Source organism: Dendrobates tinctorius, unplaced genomic scaffold (assembly GCF_039654945.1).
Source record: "Dendrobates tinctorius isolate UK_male_01 unplaced genomic scaffold, ASM3965494v1 ptg000094l, whole genome shotgun sequence".
NCBI lineage: Eukaryota > Metazoa > Chordata > Amphibia > Anura > Dendrobatidae > Dendrobates > Dendrobates tinctorius.
In genome coordinates this window covers 11970645-11987620 of record NW_027361762.1, presented here as the reverse complement: position 1 = coordinate 11987620, position 16976 = coordinate 11970645, and the positions used below count along the sequence as shown (strand labels likewise).

Below are 16976 nucleotides of genomic sequence, written 5' to 3'. Positions count from 1 at the left end.
TGACATGCACATAAAGAGCCGTCCTACACCACGTGCCCACACTAGGAAGCACCTGTCTGAATCCTGTTCATTTAGACATTGTTCATATGTTCAGGTTTTAAATACATTAGATAGGGACTGCTCCGTTAGGCTACTTTCACACATTAGGTTTTCGGCGTCAGGCGCGTTCCGGTGTCGTGCCGGAGCGACGGATCCGGCAAATGTTTTGTAAAACCGGATGTGACGGATCCGGTTTTCTGCCGGATCCGTCTTGCGTTTGACAGCCAAAACCGGATCCGTCTCATCCGGTTCATCCGGTTTTCGATCCGTTTTTCGACGGATTACGCCGGATCCGGTTTTTAAAATCGCCCCTTGTGGCCTTCCGAACGGGATTGGCTACTGAAAAACTATATATAGCGTGTTCCTACAGCCCTTCTTTGACAGGTTGTAGAGGAGAAAGTGCAGGTTGGAGAGAAGAGCAAGTTACTGGCGAAGATGGATGTTGTGATTGGAAATATTTTGAAGAATTTGGCGGATTTTACAGCGGAGGTGAATCGTTTGAGGGTGATTGTTCTGGAGAAGGAGAGAGCGAGACAGCAGCGCATCAGGCATCGTAGATGACGTTTGTGGATCCACCCCATCACAGCCAAGAGAATGACGCGTGGGGTCTATTCTACACTCTGCATGGACCTTAGACGAAACCCGGATAAATTTTTTGGATATGTTCGGATGAAAATGGAGAATTTTGATTACTTGGTGGAGCGCATTGCACACCTCATAAGAAAATCGGACACCTATTGCCGCTTCTCTGTTTCAAACGCAGAGCGTCTGATGGTGACTTTAAGGTAAGCCACATTTATTAGATATGCTCGCATCAGAGCACACTTTCACTGCAATCTTGTTGGTGGTAGTTTGCATCTCCAAGTGTTATAGCTGAGATTTGGTATGTAATGCTGTGATTTTAAACTAATTGATTGTTTTTTAATTCCCCACAGATTTCTTGAAACTGGAGAATCCCTTTCGTCACTGCATTTCCAGTACAGACTCGGGATTTCCACCATATCTGGAATAGTGAAGTACACATGCCGTGCACTGTGGGACTCCTTAGCTGAAGAGTTTTTACCAGAGCCCACAACAGAGAGGTGGATTGAAATTTCAGAAAAGTTTCAACAGATATGTCAGTTTCCGAACTGCTTGGGCGCTGTGGACAGGAAACATATCCGCATTGTAAAGCCAGCCGGATCGGGATCGGAATATTTCAATTACAAGAAATATTTTTCAATTGTCCTCATGGCCATTGCTGACGCGGAATACAAATTTATTGCTGTTGATATTGGGGCCTATGGCCGCTCCAATGACTCTCAAGTTTTCAAACTGTCTGCCATGAGGCGTAAACTGTATGGAAACACCTTCCAGTTCCCATCCCCTAGACCGCTGCCGCAAACATCTGGTCCACCTATGCCATTTGTCTGTGTAGGGGATGAAGCCTTCCAGCTGTCAGAACACCTTTTGAAACCGTACGGTAGCAGAGGATTGTCAAGAACAAAACGCATTTTTAAATACTGCCTCACAAGAGCAAGAAGAATGGTTGACTGTACCTTTGGTATTCTGACAGCCAAATGGCGGGTCCTATTGACTGCGATCAACCTCAAGACAGAAACTGTGGACGAGGTGATCAAAGCTTGCGTGGTACTCCACAATTTTGTTATCTGCAAGGAACCTATTTCCATTGAGGACACCTCTGAAGAAACCACCTTGCAAGATTACCATGACATTACCACTAGAAGTTCTGTGACGGTTTCAGTAATGAGGGACAATTTTGCACTATACTTTATGTCACCTCAAGGCAGAGTACACTGGCAGGATGACAGAGTGTGAAAGATTTGAGCCCTTAACCAAACTTGTGTACCTTCTGTACCAACAGTATATACCTTTGCCAACCAAAGTTGGCTATCTTGTCATGGTCTTAATATTTTTACCTTTAGGCCACAGGTGTGTACCTGGTTGTGTTTTATGCAAAGTATTTCACCTTTTAACAAAAGTTGTGTACATTGTTAGGAAATCACCAACAATAAACACAACTTTTTAGGTGAAATACTTTGTTTCAAACACAACCAGGAACACAACTGTGGCAAAAAGCTAAAATTTACCCACAGTTATATACCTGGTTTTGAATACCTTTTGACCTTTGAAATACCCTGTATTTAACCTTTTTTTTAAACATATTTCGCCGCAGAAAGAAATGACAGACAACCATTGTAAAATGATAATTTAACTTTTATTTAAAATATTTTTTTTTTGTAAAATGTTTTTAAAGTTAAAAAAACTTTTTTAATAAAGGTTTGAAACCAAATGGGCATTTTTATTACAAAACACACATTATAAATCGGTGTAGTGTGGGGTGGAAATACTGCTGGAGGGGCTGCGGGACACCTCGACACTGGGAGTGTGGAGAGAGGACTGGAATCGTGGTGGGGAAGGAACAGTTAGAGGTGAAGGTGTGGAAAAAGCTACAGAATGGGTGGACATGTGGGAGGCAGAAGAGGTGGTGAGCGGTGGAGTGGAGGGTTGGGCAGGGACTGTAGGAGCAGATGATGTTGATGGAAAGTTGTATGGGGAAGGAGTTTGGTACGGGGAAGGAGTTTGGTACGGGGCAGGTTGCTGGAAGTGGGGAGATGTCTGGTACTGGGGAGATTGCTGGTACTGGGGAGGTTGCTGGTACTGGGGAGGTTGCTGGTACTGGGGAGGTGGCTGGTATGTAATAGGAGGGGGAGGATGGAAAGTGGCTGGAGGGGGTGCAGGTGGAGGAACTACTGGGGTGGGAGGAGGAGGTTGGGAGGTAACGTGCTGGAGAGCACCGTGGCATGAATGCATTACATGCATCTGCTGGGTAGGAGAGAGCGTTTCCATGCGCTCCACAACAGACCTGAAAAAAGGTGTGGTTTGGCGAAGATCTTGCTTCTGAATGCATGGTTTGCAGAAGTGTCTTCACCTCCAGAATGCTGGAGTTTATCTGCTGAAAGCCTGCGGAGATTTGCTCTGACAAGACTTTTAGACAGTTCTGGAAAGATGCATTCAGATGCAAGAACTCTGGTGCATAAGTCTTTTCCTGACCCTTCTGCCACTGCCGCCCAGTACCTGCAGGTGTACTAGAGTTGGCAGGGGCAGAAGGGTGGGGTAAAGGGAAAGCGATCTCCTCACCAGCAGCTTCATGTAATGTAGGCGGCCACGATGCTCCTGTGCTGGTGGATGGGACAGATGGGTCGAATGTGTGGGAAGGCTGGGAAGGTGCAGATGTACCGGGGCGGTCGAAGTGTCCCTCGGTGCTGGTCTCCTCAGGGATCGCCTCAGAAGGGTCCAATTGTGCAGGCTCCCGAGTGCTGCTCACCGTGCTGTGGAATAAAGAGAAAAAAAAACAATTAAAATAGTGACATGGCATGGCCCTGGCTGAAAAAAAATTGTTACATCTAAACATTTTTTTTTCACATGTGGTGTGTAATATTTACCTTCTGGTGACCATTGTATCCCGGAGGAACGACAGGACTCGTGCGTACTTGTACTTGCTCCTGCGTCCTCCAGATCCACTCGGGGCCCGCATCTCTTTATTGAACTCCTTCTTGAAACGATCCCTCACAGACCGCCACCGCTTCACAATTCTGTCCCCTGAAACGAGAAAGGACAAAGTGGTTAGCATACAACATCAGTGTTTCCCAAACTCCAGTCCTCATGGTCCCCAGGGGTCATGTTTTCAGGATTTCCATAGTAAATAGAAATCCTGAACACATGATCCGTGGGGACCACAAGGACTGGAGTTCGGGAAACACTGGTTTACATCAAGCAACCGGTACTGTATATACTTACGCTCTTTAATCTGGGCCCGAGCATCGAGGTCCTCCCAGCGGCCCACAAGGAGCAAACAGATTTCCTCCCAGAGTCGTCGGGTAACAATCAGGTCAGCATGGCGGCAGTCAGCCATATTCCATAGTGGCTCCCTTTCTCTGACGAGATCGATGAGGTGGTCCACATCAATTCCTCCATCCTCACCGTCTGAGTCGGGAGCACGCTGTGAAGGCTGTTAAAGTAAAATAGAAAAATAGCAAAATTAGTCACCACACTTTAAGACATGAAATAAAAAGCATACCAAAATTTATATTATACTTACACACTGGTGACCGCCGCGTTGCTGTCGCCTACGACCCTGGGAGGCACTGCGAGGACCTCTTGGCCGAGCACCAGATTGGGAAGACTAGAGAAGAAAATAAAAAAATTTATGTGTTTGGATGTTGGCATTTGTTTGCTGTGTGAGGTCTGCGGTACATTGTTTTCTATGTGTTGTGTGTAGTGTGACGTTGTGTTTCTGCGTTTGATGCCAAAAACTTACCAATTGTGAGCCCACTCCAGGTGTCTGTCCACCCCTTCCTTCTTCTTCTGAGAGCTCCTCTTCAGCTTGTGATTCCTGTTTTGAAATAAAAGGCAATGAATAGACATATATTACAGAGATGATGGATTTTGGAAATAAAAACTTACTGTCAAACGCTGACGATGCGAGGGAGGGCTCCCAGAAGAAGATGTGCTGTCATGTTGCTGGCCAGACTCCATGGCTGTGGGTGGTGCTGCTGCTGTTGCTGCTGCCAGTGCTGCCAGTGCTGCTGCTGCTGCTGCATCTCTTGGGCGGCTGTTGAATAAAGAGAAACAAAGGGCCAATGAATATCTTGATATTCCATGGCCCTAGTTTTGAGGAATGGGGGATTTGATAATTACCGTCTCTCATCTGCTGCTGGACTCCCCTCCCGTTGTTCAGCATGTTCCCTTTGCTGCTCCATTTGGGGTGGTGGTGGTGCTGATGGTGCTGCAGTGGTCTCCTGCCTTCTCCTGCACCTGGTTGCTGTCTTTTGTGGCACGTTGGGTGTGGCTGAGGGTCCCACTGTCATGCTTTTATATATGTGTGCTGTGGACAGAGCTACTGAGCATGCACAGACCCAAAAAACCGGATCTGGCCACCGGATCCGGCTTTCGCCGGATCCAGCGCATTGCGGCGCTCATAGACTTTCATTGTGTGAAAAAGCCGGACGCGCCGGATCCGGCATGTCCGGCTTTTTAGCCGTAGACAAAAAACGTTACAGTAGCCATTTTTTCCAGACGCCAGATTGCGACACATTGCCGGATCCGGCGAAAACCGGATGAAACGCCTGGCCATCCGGCGCGATACGGCGCAAATGCAAGTCAATGGGGGGGAAACCGGATCCGGCATTGCATTTCGCCGGATCTGTTTTTTGTCAAAAGAGCCGGATCGCGCCTGACGGCGAAAACCTGATGTGTGAAAGAGGCCTTAAGGGTTACCGTGAAGAGGTGGAGTGTGTTATGAATGAGTCACCGTAGGAGGCAAAAACAGAAATGCTAGCTAAGTCCAGAAAACCAGAGAAGTTGGCAGCTATCGGATTGCAGACCCCTGAACCTATCAACAACAACTAGCAGTAGCTGTGGGGGGTTCCTACGATGCCCTAGACCCCTCGATCACAGCTGGAGAACTGCCTAGCCTAAAGACAGAAAGGGAAATCTAAACTGCCCCAGAGCAGACCCCAAAGCAATAGGCAGCCCCCAACAAATAATGACGGTGAAGCAAGAAGAAAAAACACTAACACATATAGAAAGATAGACTGAGCAAATGATGGGGCCCAAGCTAACTAGATAGGACAGGATAGGAAAGCTGCTGTCTGCAATCCGCGAAAAACCCTATGAAAATAAGAGCCAAGAGACTGACAGGGAAAAAGGCCCTGAAGACTATGTCAGTACTCAGGTATTTTCTGAAGACAGAGCAACCGACAAAAAAGGAATTCAGCTCACCCCAGCAGGGAATGGCAGAATTCAGAAAAGCAAGGCAAACTAAAACCAAAACACAAATGCAAAAAGGCAAAGCAGAAAACTTAGCTTTTGAGGAGCAGGAATCAGACTAGTCTCCTAGAATTCCACAGAGAATCACCAGCGAGGAGGAAGGGCGTCGGCTGCCTTATATCCAGTCAGAGATCCCCGTCGCCCAGTCATCCTCTCCCAGCTCAGGTGCTTGGTAATCAGCCTCACTACCTTCCTTCACCAGAAGAGGGAGTTCATCAGACCTCAATGGTGAAGGGGAAAATGAACTCATAACAGGAGTGGCTTGGTATACATTTTTTACAAAAAACGTATCGACTAAATACCCTGTATTTGTTATCATCTTTTTACCAGCATTTGCTTACTACTGTCATATTTTTTACTGCAGAGTATTATTGCAAATTTGTCATCCTATGTTTTCTTTTTGTGTTTCAGGTTGCAGTAATGGACAGGAGACAGAGCATGGGTTAATGTATTTTACTTTAACACATCTGTACTCCACGCAGGGAGATGCAAAGTTAAACAGGGATAATGCAAGTAGTAGGTAATAAAGGGTGTGTAATTTGGAAAAATTCAGGGGAAAATGATGGTAGCAGTTCTTAGGGTATAACTTATCCAATCCGACAACTTCCAGACTGTAGAGGAAGCATTGGCGCCAACAACGGTCATCGTGGGCTTAGTTCTGTGTAGTCCTGAAGACAAAGACGAGCTGCATCCTCCCGGCAGCGATCAGTCTCTGATGTCTCCTGTAGGATCCTCAGTCCAGTGGATGCTGAGAAGGGTAAGGCACAGGCCACAGCAATGTCGGAGCCCAATGTGGCCGAGCAAATATGCACCGGGGGGGTCAGGATTCAGTTCACGGTCACACACCTGGTACTTCTAAGGCAGCAGACACACAGCACTCACGAGCCCGGAACGTTTGGCACCTTGCTTTGCGGGGCCAATGGGCACACAGTATATCTCTGTTCACAGTCTCTGCAGGTGGCAGCGGGATGCTGGAGCATGGGTCTGCGCTGCTATGGTGCTCGAGGGACTGAGCACTCACTGTCAGTTCCCACCAAGTCTGCCTGTTTCCGCACGCACTTTTGCTTTTTAGCCTCAGACACGCTCCCTGCTTTCAAGGTTAGTCCGGTTCTTTAAGCTTTCCCCTGGACAACAGAGGAGACACCCCCAACAGATCCGGATCTGGTGGACCTGGAGCAAGAAAGGTACCCCTAGTCCGTTCCTTCTGCTTACATGTACACGTCTATTGGGTAGTCCTTTTTTTCTTCTTGTTTCTACTCCAAGGTAAGATTGAGAGCACAAATTTCCCATTCTGGTGATTGGCAGATATCCTAGTAGTGGATAGTTTATAGTTTTAAACTTGCTGACTGAACTATTCCTTTAAGCATGGACTTCAGATTTTTTTGAGAGATGTAATATAATGCTGGGTATATTGTCCAAAAAACTAAATGTAATTATAATATTGTGCATGCAACAGCATTGAACGACCCTATTTCAACTCTTGGGGTTTTAACGCCTTTTACTTACTTTATTGGTTGTCTTGGTGGTGAACAATAGAGTCAGATTTTGGTCTCGGTCACCCATCTCATCCAGTATTATTGATCCTGATGCACCTATGAATGAAAAAAATTAGCGTAAGGTTAGAGTCTCTAAATTCTTTCATCCCATTAACCCCTAAACAACCAGCGGTATTTCAGTTTTTGAATTTCCGCTTTAGCTCTCTTTCTTCTCAGAGCCATGTGAGGGCTTGTTTTTTGCAGGACACGTACTTTTGAAAGACACCGTTGGTTTTAACATATCGTGTACTGGAAAACGGGAAAAAATTCCAAGTGGGGTGAAATTGCAAAAAAGTGGAATTCCACAGCTGCTTTTTTTTTTTTTTACCTTGTTCACTAAATGCTAAAACTGACCCACCATTATGATTCTCCATGTTACTACAAGTTTACAGACACCAAACATGTCTAGGTTCTTTTTTATCTATGTGGTGAAAAAAAATCCAAAATTTGTTTAAAAAAAAGGCACCATTTTACGAGACCTGTAGCGTCTCCATTTTTCGTGATCTGGGGCTGGGTGAGAACTTACTTTTTGCATGCTGAGGTAAAGTTTTTATTGATACCATTGTGGTGCAGATCCGATCTTTTGATGGCCCGTTAATGGATTTTATTGCAATGTAGCGGAAAACAAAAAAAGTAATTCTGGTGTTTTTAATTTTTTTCTCTTTACTCCATTTAGCGATCAGGTTAATTCTTTTTTATATTGATAGATCGGGCAATTCTGAACAGAGAGATACCAAATATGTGTATATTTGATTTTTTATTGTTTTATTTTGAATGGGATGAAAGGAGGGTGATTTGAACTTTTCTATTTTTAAAAACTTTTTTTAATTTTTGCATGTTTCAATAGTCTCCATGGGAGACTAGATGCTGCAATAATTTGATCACCTCTGCTTTACGCTGGCGATGATCAAATCGCCTGTAGCAGAAATGCTCACTTGCTATGAGCGCCGACCAAGGGGCGATGCTCATAGCAATCTGGTAATCACAACCATAGGGGTCTGCTGCAGACCTCTGGTTGTCATGCTCGTTCATTGGTAACCCGCGGTCATGTGACGGGGTCACTAATGGGTAGGATTAGAGACATACTTCCTGTAAACGCAAGTTAAATGAAGCTGTCAGATTGACAGCGGCATTTAACTAGTTAACAGCTGCGGGTGGATCACAATTCCACATGTGGCTATTGCTGCCACATGTCAGCTGCATAGATCAGCTGTCATGTGCCTGGAAAGGTGTGGGCTCAGCGCTGGAGCCCGCACCAATGGGGGGAGTTGACATGGGCGTAAAGTCTTTTTTGCTGGAGTGGTGTTGGAGGAGAGCTTGCACACTCTTCATAAATGCCTGTAATTTTTTTTGTATAATATAGTAACACTATTATATGGCCAAACCTGTAATGGAGATGTTACGAAATAGCTGGATAAAATCTGTGTTCTGATTTATATCTCCTGCCTTGAGAAAGCGCTTGAGTGCATGTCCAAAGAGAAGAACAGCATCGAAGTATCCGGCAGCATAATTATCTTGCAGCTAAAATATAAGAAAAATAAAAGATATACTTTAACCTCCTAAAATTGCCCCCAAAATTGTGTTACCTTAATATGACCCACAGACATATACATTCAACACAGGACATCTCAAAACTGTATCGGAGCACAACAAAAACCATACCAATGGTTAAAAAAAAATAGTACCTGATGTAATGGCTAGGGATGAACGAGTATACTCGTTAGGATTCGGTACTCGGCGAATAAAGCGATACTCGCGTTACTCGTATCCTGGCAAGTATTTCACTACTCACCTTGCAATATTTGGCACAGCCCGCACAGTCCCCGGACAGCCCAGCACAGTCCCGCACAGCCTGGTACAGTCCCTGCACAGCCCAGCACAGTCCCTGCATATTCCAGCACAGTCCCACACTGTCCGGCATAGTCCCCGCACAGCCCAGCAGACTCCCACACAGCCCGGCATAGTCCTATAAACAGTACAGTGCTACCCTATGAGCCATGCTGGCCTATATATAGTTCAAGACTAACCACTGAGCCACCGTGCTGCCCTATAGATAGTACAGTACTAATTACTGCACCCGCGCATGTGCAATAGCAGCTGTCAGCGATCTCTGAGAGCTGCTACTGCGCAGGTGCAGGCAACGCCATATTGGTGGAGGACATTTTTTTTAATTCTCCAGCAAGATGGCACCTCTGGTGCCTGCGCAACAGCAGCTATCGGATCTCTATACAAAACGATAGCTGCTACTGCACAGGCGTGGCAGGCACCATTTTAAAAATGACTTTTTTTTCCTCACTCAAGTAAATCTGCAAAAGGGATTAAGTGCACATTAACCATACGATTATGCTGCAGTGCAGGTGCTATGGCCAACACCTGCCTGCAGAATTCTGGAGGAAAAACTGTTGGATGCTGCAAAATACTTGAGACTGGGACATAGGTTTACGTTCCAGCAGGACAAGGACCCTAAACATACAACCAGAGCTACAATGGAATTATTTAAATCAAAGCATATTCATGTGTTTGAAAAGCCCAGTCAAAGTTTAGACCTAAATCTCATTGAGAAACTGTGGCAAGACTTAAAAATTGCTGTGCACAGACGCCTCCATCCAATCTCACTTAGCTACACCTACTTTGCAAAGAACAATGGGCAAAAATTTTAACCTCTAGATGTGCAAAGCTGGTAAAGAGACCAGCAAAAGACCTACAGCAGTAATTTTAGTGAAAGGTGGTCCTACAAACTTTTGACTCAGGGGGCTGAATACAAACGCACATTACAATTTTCAGATTTATTTAAAACAAAAATAGAAAACCATGTATCATTTCTTTTATGCTTCACAAATACTTCCAGTTTGTGGGTGTAATGTGAAGAAATGTGAAAAAGTTCATGGGGTATGAATAATTTTTTCAAGGTACTTTATTTCCTCTGCTGCAGCCATTCCAGCACAAATAAACAACCTATAGAAATTATAGCAACATTACCTTTTTGCCAATGGTCTTTTAAGTTATTTTCAAATAAAAAAAGCTGTCTGTGAAAAGCCAAACCTATTAATACTGTCATATGCCAAATGTGCTCTTTATGTCAATGATGTATCAGTCGGCCGATATGAGGTATACCCATCGGCTTCCCGGCATCATGCTCCTGCACAGGCGTACTTATCTGACCTGCTGAGGGCAGAGCAGATACCTGCAGTGCGTAGGCGCTGGGCCTCTCTGAACTCTGAGATAAGTACGTCTGTGCAGGAACGCGATGCCAGGGAGCCTGTGTGAATGACACAGGGACTCATCATCCACATGAAGAAAGACCTGTGAAAGTTATTTTTGTTGTCTTGCAGGTCAGATCTGGAGGCTTATCCACAGCGTTATAGAATGCTGTAGATAAGCCCTGAAAGGCATTGGCTGTAACTTATATCGGGCAAACCTGGTGACAGGTTCCCTTTAAAAAAACAATTACAGTTGTGGCCAAAAGTATTGACACCCTTGCAATTCTGTTAGCTAATACTCAGTTTCTTCCTGAAAATGATTGCAAACACAAATTCTTTGGTATTATTATCTTCATTTAATTTGCCTTAAATGAAAAAACACAAAAAGAATTGTCCTAAAGTCAAATTGGATATAATTCCAAACCAAACATAAAAAAGAGGGTGGACAAAAGTATTGGCACTGTTCGAAAAATCATGTGCTGCTTCTCTAATTTGTGTAATTAACAGCACCTGTAGCTTACCTGTGGCACCTAACAGGTGTTGGCAATAACTAAACTACACTTGCAGCCAGTTGACATGGATTAAAGTTGACTCAACCTCTGTCCTGTGTCCTTGTGTGTACTACATTGAGCATGGAGAAAAGAAAGAAGACCAAAGATCTGTCTGAGGACTTGAGAAACCAAATTGTGACAAAGCATGAGCAATCTCAAGGCTACAAGTCCATCTCCAAACACCTGAATGTTCCTGTGTCTACCGTGCGCAGTGTCATCAAGAAGTTTAAAGCCCATGGCACTGTGGCTAACCTCCCTAGATGTGGACGGAAAAGAAAAATTGACAAGAGATTTCAACGCAAGATTGTGCGGATGTTGGATAAAGAACCTTGACTAACATCCATACAAGTTCAAGCTGCCCTGCAGTCCGAGGATACAACAGTGTCAACCCATACTATCCATTGGCGTCTGAATGAAAAGGGACTCTATGGTAGGAGACCCAGGAAGACCCCACTTCTTACCTCGAGACATAAAAAAGCCAGGCTGGAGTTTGCCAAAACTTACCTGGAAAAGCCTAAAACATTTTGGAAGAATGTTCTCTGGTCACATGAGACAAAAGTAGAGCTTTTTGGGCAAAGGCATCAACATAGAGTTTACAGGAGAATAAAAGAGGCATTCAAAGAAAAGAACACTGTCCCTACAGTCAAACATGGCAGAGGTTCCCTGATGTTTTGGGGTTGCTTTGCTGCCTCTGGCACTGGATTGCTTGATGGTGTGCGTGGCATTATGAAGTCAGAAGACTACCAACATTTTGCAGCATAGTGTAGGGCCCAGTGTGAGAAAGCTGGGTCTCCCTCAGAGGTCATGGGTCTTCAAGCAGGACAATGACCCAAAGCACACTTCAAAAAGTGCTAGAAAATGGTTTGAGAGAAAGCACTGGAGACTTCTAAGGTGGCCAGCAATGAGTCCAGACCTGAATCCCATAGAACACCTGTGGAGAGATCTAAAAATGGCAGTATGGAGAAGGCACCCTTTAAATATCAGGGACCTGGAGCAGTTTGCCAAAGAAGAATGATCTAAAATTCCAGCAGCATTGTAAGAAACTCATTGATGGTTACCGGAAGCGGTTGGTCGTACTTATTTTGGCTAAAGGTTGGGCAACCAAGTATTAGGCTGAGGGTGCCAATACTTTTGTCTGGCCCATTTTTGGAATTTTGTGTGAATTGATCAATGTTTTGCTTTTTGCTTCATTCTCTTTTGTGTTTTTTCATTTAAGACAAATTAAATGACGATAATAATACCAAAGAATTTGTGTTTGCAATCATTTTCAGGAAGAAACGGAGTATTATCTGACAGAATTGCAGGGGTGTCAATACTTTGGGCCACAGCTGTATGTTCTGTACTTTAAATAAAACATATAAATGTCCTGTTTGCATGCAATGCCAGTTATGTAATTATTTTGTTTCTTACCGGTTCAGCTATGTTAGAATCATTGGATATTCCACTAAAATTTGATTGACCCAAGGTTAACACCAGTACTTTTGTCATATGGGGCAGAGAGGAGCTGTTCTCAAAATATTGGGAGCTGTTTGAAAAAAAATGACAGTACAGACATTACTTAATTACAATTAGTTATCACATATTGCATCTAAAAATAATGTGCTTTATAATGCAAAAACAAATGCAGGACAGTAATGTATAGTGTACTATTAATATTCATTATTTGTACCAAGCCATACCCGTCTATCAAAATGGGAATAACTGTCCTCTTCCTCCAAAACAACTCCAAATGCCCATTTTGATGCAAATCAGGAAAGGACTCAAGTATTTGTGGTCTGTGTCTCTTGGCTAGGACTCTAATAGATCACAACATAGGCCAATCATTATTCCCCACTGTGGTATTAAATAGAGCAACATGGTCAGATGTAACTACTACCTCTATATTTAGGGTCCAGTTATTCAAGATTGAGATTTCGACTTCACCAGAAATGTTACTCAAGTCAAGAACTGGAGTACATTTCTGGCGTAATTTTCACGACTAAAATTATGTAAGGTATTATTTTCAAGGTGGGCCTCGATATGCCCCATCCCCCAATCTTTTCCTACTTTTATTACGCTGTCAGCCACATGCAAAAAGACCATAAAAGTTACACTAATCAAAAAAGCCCTCATCTCTGAAACCATATGGTGGATTCAAAAAGTGAGAAATAGAGTAGCACCAAAAAAGTAGAATTAAAATAAGTGTAAAAAAATGGCTACCTTTTAACTAGTGACGGGTTCTCTTTAAGCTTAAGAAATAATAAATATCCTGCCAAAAAAGTTTAATTTTTGATTAGTTTACTAAAAAAATTCCATATTGAGTATCATTATAATGAACCCACAAATTAAGAATAAGATACATAAAGTTTTTATTTTCTGGATGTAACAATGCAAAAATTTAAAAAACATAGCTTAGTCATCATGGTCTAAAACAGGTGTGGTTTTAATGGGTTAATACCTACTTGAAAATATCAATGAGAATGATGACCATTTCATCTGGAATGTTTACTGTGCTTGTTAAATTCTGGACGTCATCAGGAGAGCCACACATCAACAGAACTGTAATGGGGAAAACAGTTTTAAAATTGCATTATTGTTTTATAAATGTATTTTATTTTGATTTGAACTAAATTTATACTTTACTTTGGTTTTGTAAAGTTAAAAATGATTTTTAAACTTGCCATGTAAGTAAATTAACTCTCCTCCAGAACCAGAAATTTTTCCAGGACCACATATAGGAAACAACCCTGCTAATATATAAATTGCCAACGAGCTATGGTGTTGTAATATCAACAGATGGCTGCAGCATCTGATCACTAGCTCCGACCTCCAGGGGCAGGGGTACGGCACATAGGACTGAAGAGATTTTGTTTGAAGAATTTTTTAATAGGAGCTCTGTAAGGAAAAATTGCCTGAAGTGTTTGCTGCCCAGTGTTAGAAAAAGCAAAAGAGGAGATGGATAAATAAATATATTTATTTATATTTTTCTTATGTTCTTTGGACTGGGATACTGTATGGGGGCTATGAGGCCATCATAACATATGGGGGGCTGGGTAGGCCATCTTACTACATTGGCATCTGTGGGGGCCATCATACTGTATGAGGAAATGTGGGGGACATTATACTGTATGGGAGGCTGTGGTGGACTTCATACTGGGTATAAAGGATTCTATAGAGGGACAGGGGATCTGTGGGGGAATCATACTGTATGGGTGGTTGTGGGGCCATCATACTATATTGGAGGCTATGGAGGCCATCATACTGAATGGGGGGTTGTGGGGGACATTATACTATCTATACGGGATGGTGGCGAACATCATACTCTATGGGGATGTGAGGGAAATTATACTATATTTAGGTGAGTGGTGGACATCATTACACCATATGGGAAGTTGTGGGGGACATCATACTATGTATAGGGGGCTGTGTGGCCATCAAACCATACGAGAACTGTGGGGGACATTATTCTGTATATAGGAGGCTGTGTTGGACATTATATTGTATATAGGGGATGTGATGACATCATAACTTGTATAGAGGGCTATGGTAGACCTCATACTGTCTGTCAGGGGCTGTAGTGGACACCACACTATGTGAGTGGCTCTGGAGAGCATACTCTATAGGGGGTTCTGGTAACCATTATATACTGTGTTTTCAGCAATGTGAAGAGGGGGCACAGTATCGATATGGAGAGGGGGACGCATGAAATGGGGGCACAATATGGAGAGCGGTTAGCATGGCATTGGGATAGTGTGAAGATATAGCGAGCAAAAAGACATACAGTGGAGAGGGGAGCTCATAAGTGCAGTGACATGGTTATTGCTCTTAAGAGTGAAACATGTGGAGGCTATATACTATAAAAAGGACAGTGAAAGGTCATATTTTGTGCACGGAGCATGATAAGGGGCACTTTATTCAGAGGCATATAGGGCTTATTTAGGGCACAGCACAGGAGATCCTTTTAAGCAGACTTTTATTTTTAAAGGCACTGTGTTGAGATGCGATTCCGAAGGTTGGAGAAGAGTGAAGTCTGCACAGATGAACTGTGGATGTGAAAAGTCATCACGACTTCTGTACCAGATGGAGTCAAAAGGGATGAAAATGACCCCAATCAGAGAACACATTATCAGTAAGGTACCTAAATGTAAATGTTTATTTGTGAATCGAACTGTACCTACTCAGTGCCATGGTCCCTAAATGGTCCTCAATCTGATGATGGCTGCAACAACAACCCCTTTACCATTGCTAAGGACTCACTGGTAGCTGCAGCTTCTTGAGGTACAAATTACTGACCTAATATTGCAATTGAAAGATGTACTAAGCTTTATTCTTGTAATCAAGTACTGATGGTCGTTCTGGTGCCATAGCAACATATTCATGTATTGATGATTGTTCTGGTGATGAGTACATCACCAAAATCATTATCATTGCATGTTTACATCATCAAAACTAATATCAGTACATGAATATGCCACTAGAACCACCATCATTTCATGCCATGAATACATCAACAGTGACACTATGTCTACATTAATACATCAACAGAACCATAATCAGTACAGGAATACATCACTAGAACCACCATCAGTACATAAATACATCACCAGCAGCAGTCTAAGAATACATCACCAAAACCATCGTCATTACATGAATAATTGTGCCGATTGTGGTTTTTATGTGTTATTCATGTACTGATGATGACTCTGCTGATGTATTTCTCTACTAAAGGTGGTTCTTATCATGTATTTATGGACTTATGGTGATTGTGGTGATGTACACCGACAAGAAAAAAGGGTAACAATGTTTCGAACTTTTGACTTTCAGGCTCCATGTCTCACCATCCACTGTCCACTACTGCTTCGAACGTGAGACTACCATAATTTTATAGACAACCATCTCGGCTACCTCATACATAAATTTGACTTGCAAATGTGGCGCCCCCAGGAGCATGGTCGCCACAGTGGCATTGCTTTCCTCCAGGGAGGGTGATGTCAGGCTTGGAAGCAATGAAGGGTCTCTCTAGCAGTTAACCATGTCATGCAAAATGGTTCCCACTCCAGGCCAGCAGAGGGAACACTGAACCAATACTAAGGGGAAGAGTTTCTCTCTGGGGGCCAGGAGGGGAAATGAGTCCGTTAGTGTGAGGAGGGCAACGAGTGTAGACGTGTGGAGAGAAGCTGGAGGTTGAGCTGAGGAGAGAGAGATCCCTCCCAGTGATAGCACATGATCTGGAAACTGGTCTCCACGGTTGTATGGATACTGAAGGTCTTGCAACAGAAACCATAGGAATAGGAAGCTGTAAATGCCCTATTCCCAACCAAGACTCGGAGGCACAACAGCGACAGGTGAGCCAAGAGAAATAGAGGGCTACAGCTGTCTATATCTAAAAGGGAAGAAGAAGGAGGAACGTCAGTGTAACACAATACTGCATGTACCTCAAGTAAGCGCTAGAGAGTAGACTACACAACCCATCTGAGAGAGAGATTCCTGAGTTGCTTCCAGGCTAGCCTGCTCCTGTGCCATCTGTAATTGGGACCCTGGACTGCATTTGCCAAGTAAAGGTAAAGAAACTGCACCCTGTTGTGTCCTTGCCTTCTTCCTACAAACTCTCCGGCACTGCTACATCCTTGTGCCATACACTGCACCCTCGTCCCCAACACCTATCTACACTGCCCTGGGACCAACGGCCCTGCCTGTGGAGGGTTATAACATCACTGCTGCACCCCACCATCTATCCCAGAGGATCTGTCTGCAGGTGGCGTCACGAATCACTCATAAACGTTATTTTATCACTCAAACCCCTTTTACATGGGCACTCAGGGCCACGGACCGGGTCACCG

The 16976-nt window shown here is 43.7% G+C and overlaps 1 protein-coding gene across 1 annotated transcript in view; it reads right to left on the bottom strand.

The window, feature by feature from the left end:
* Positions 1-16976, bottom strand: part of GUCY2C (guanylate cyclase 2C) — a 1090166-nt gene that overhangs the window by 806230 nt on the left and 266960 nt on the right. The window contains exons 6-9 of the mRNA XM_073586670.1: positions 13599-13695; positions 12568-12682; positions 8792-8927; positions 7378-7463 (exon numbers count right to left, since the gene is read on the bottom strand). Coding sequence (XP_073442771.1) covers positions 7378-7463; positions 8792-8927; positions 12568-12682; positions 13599-13695 — 434 coding nt within the window. The remainder of the gene's footprint in view (positions 1-7377; positions 7464-8791; positions 8928-12567; positions 12683-13598; positions 13696-16976) is intronic.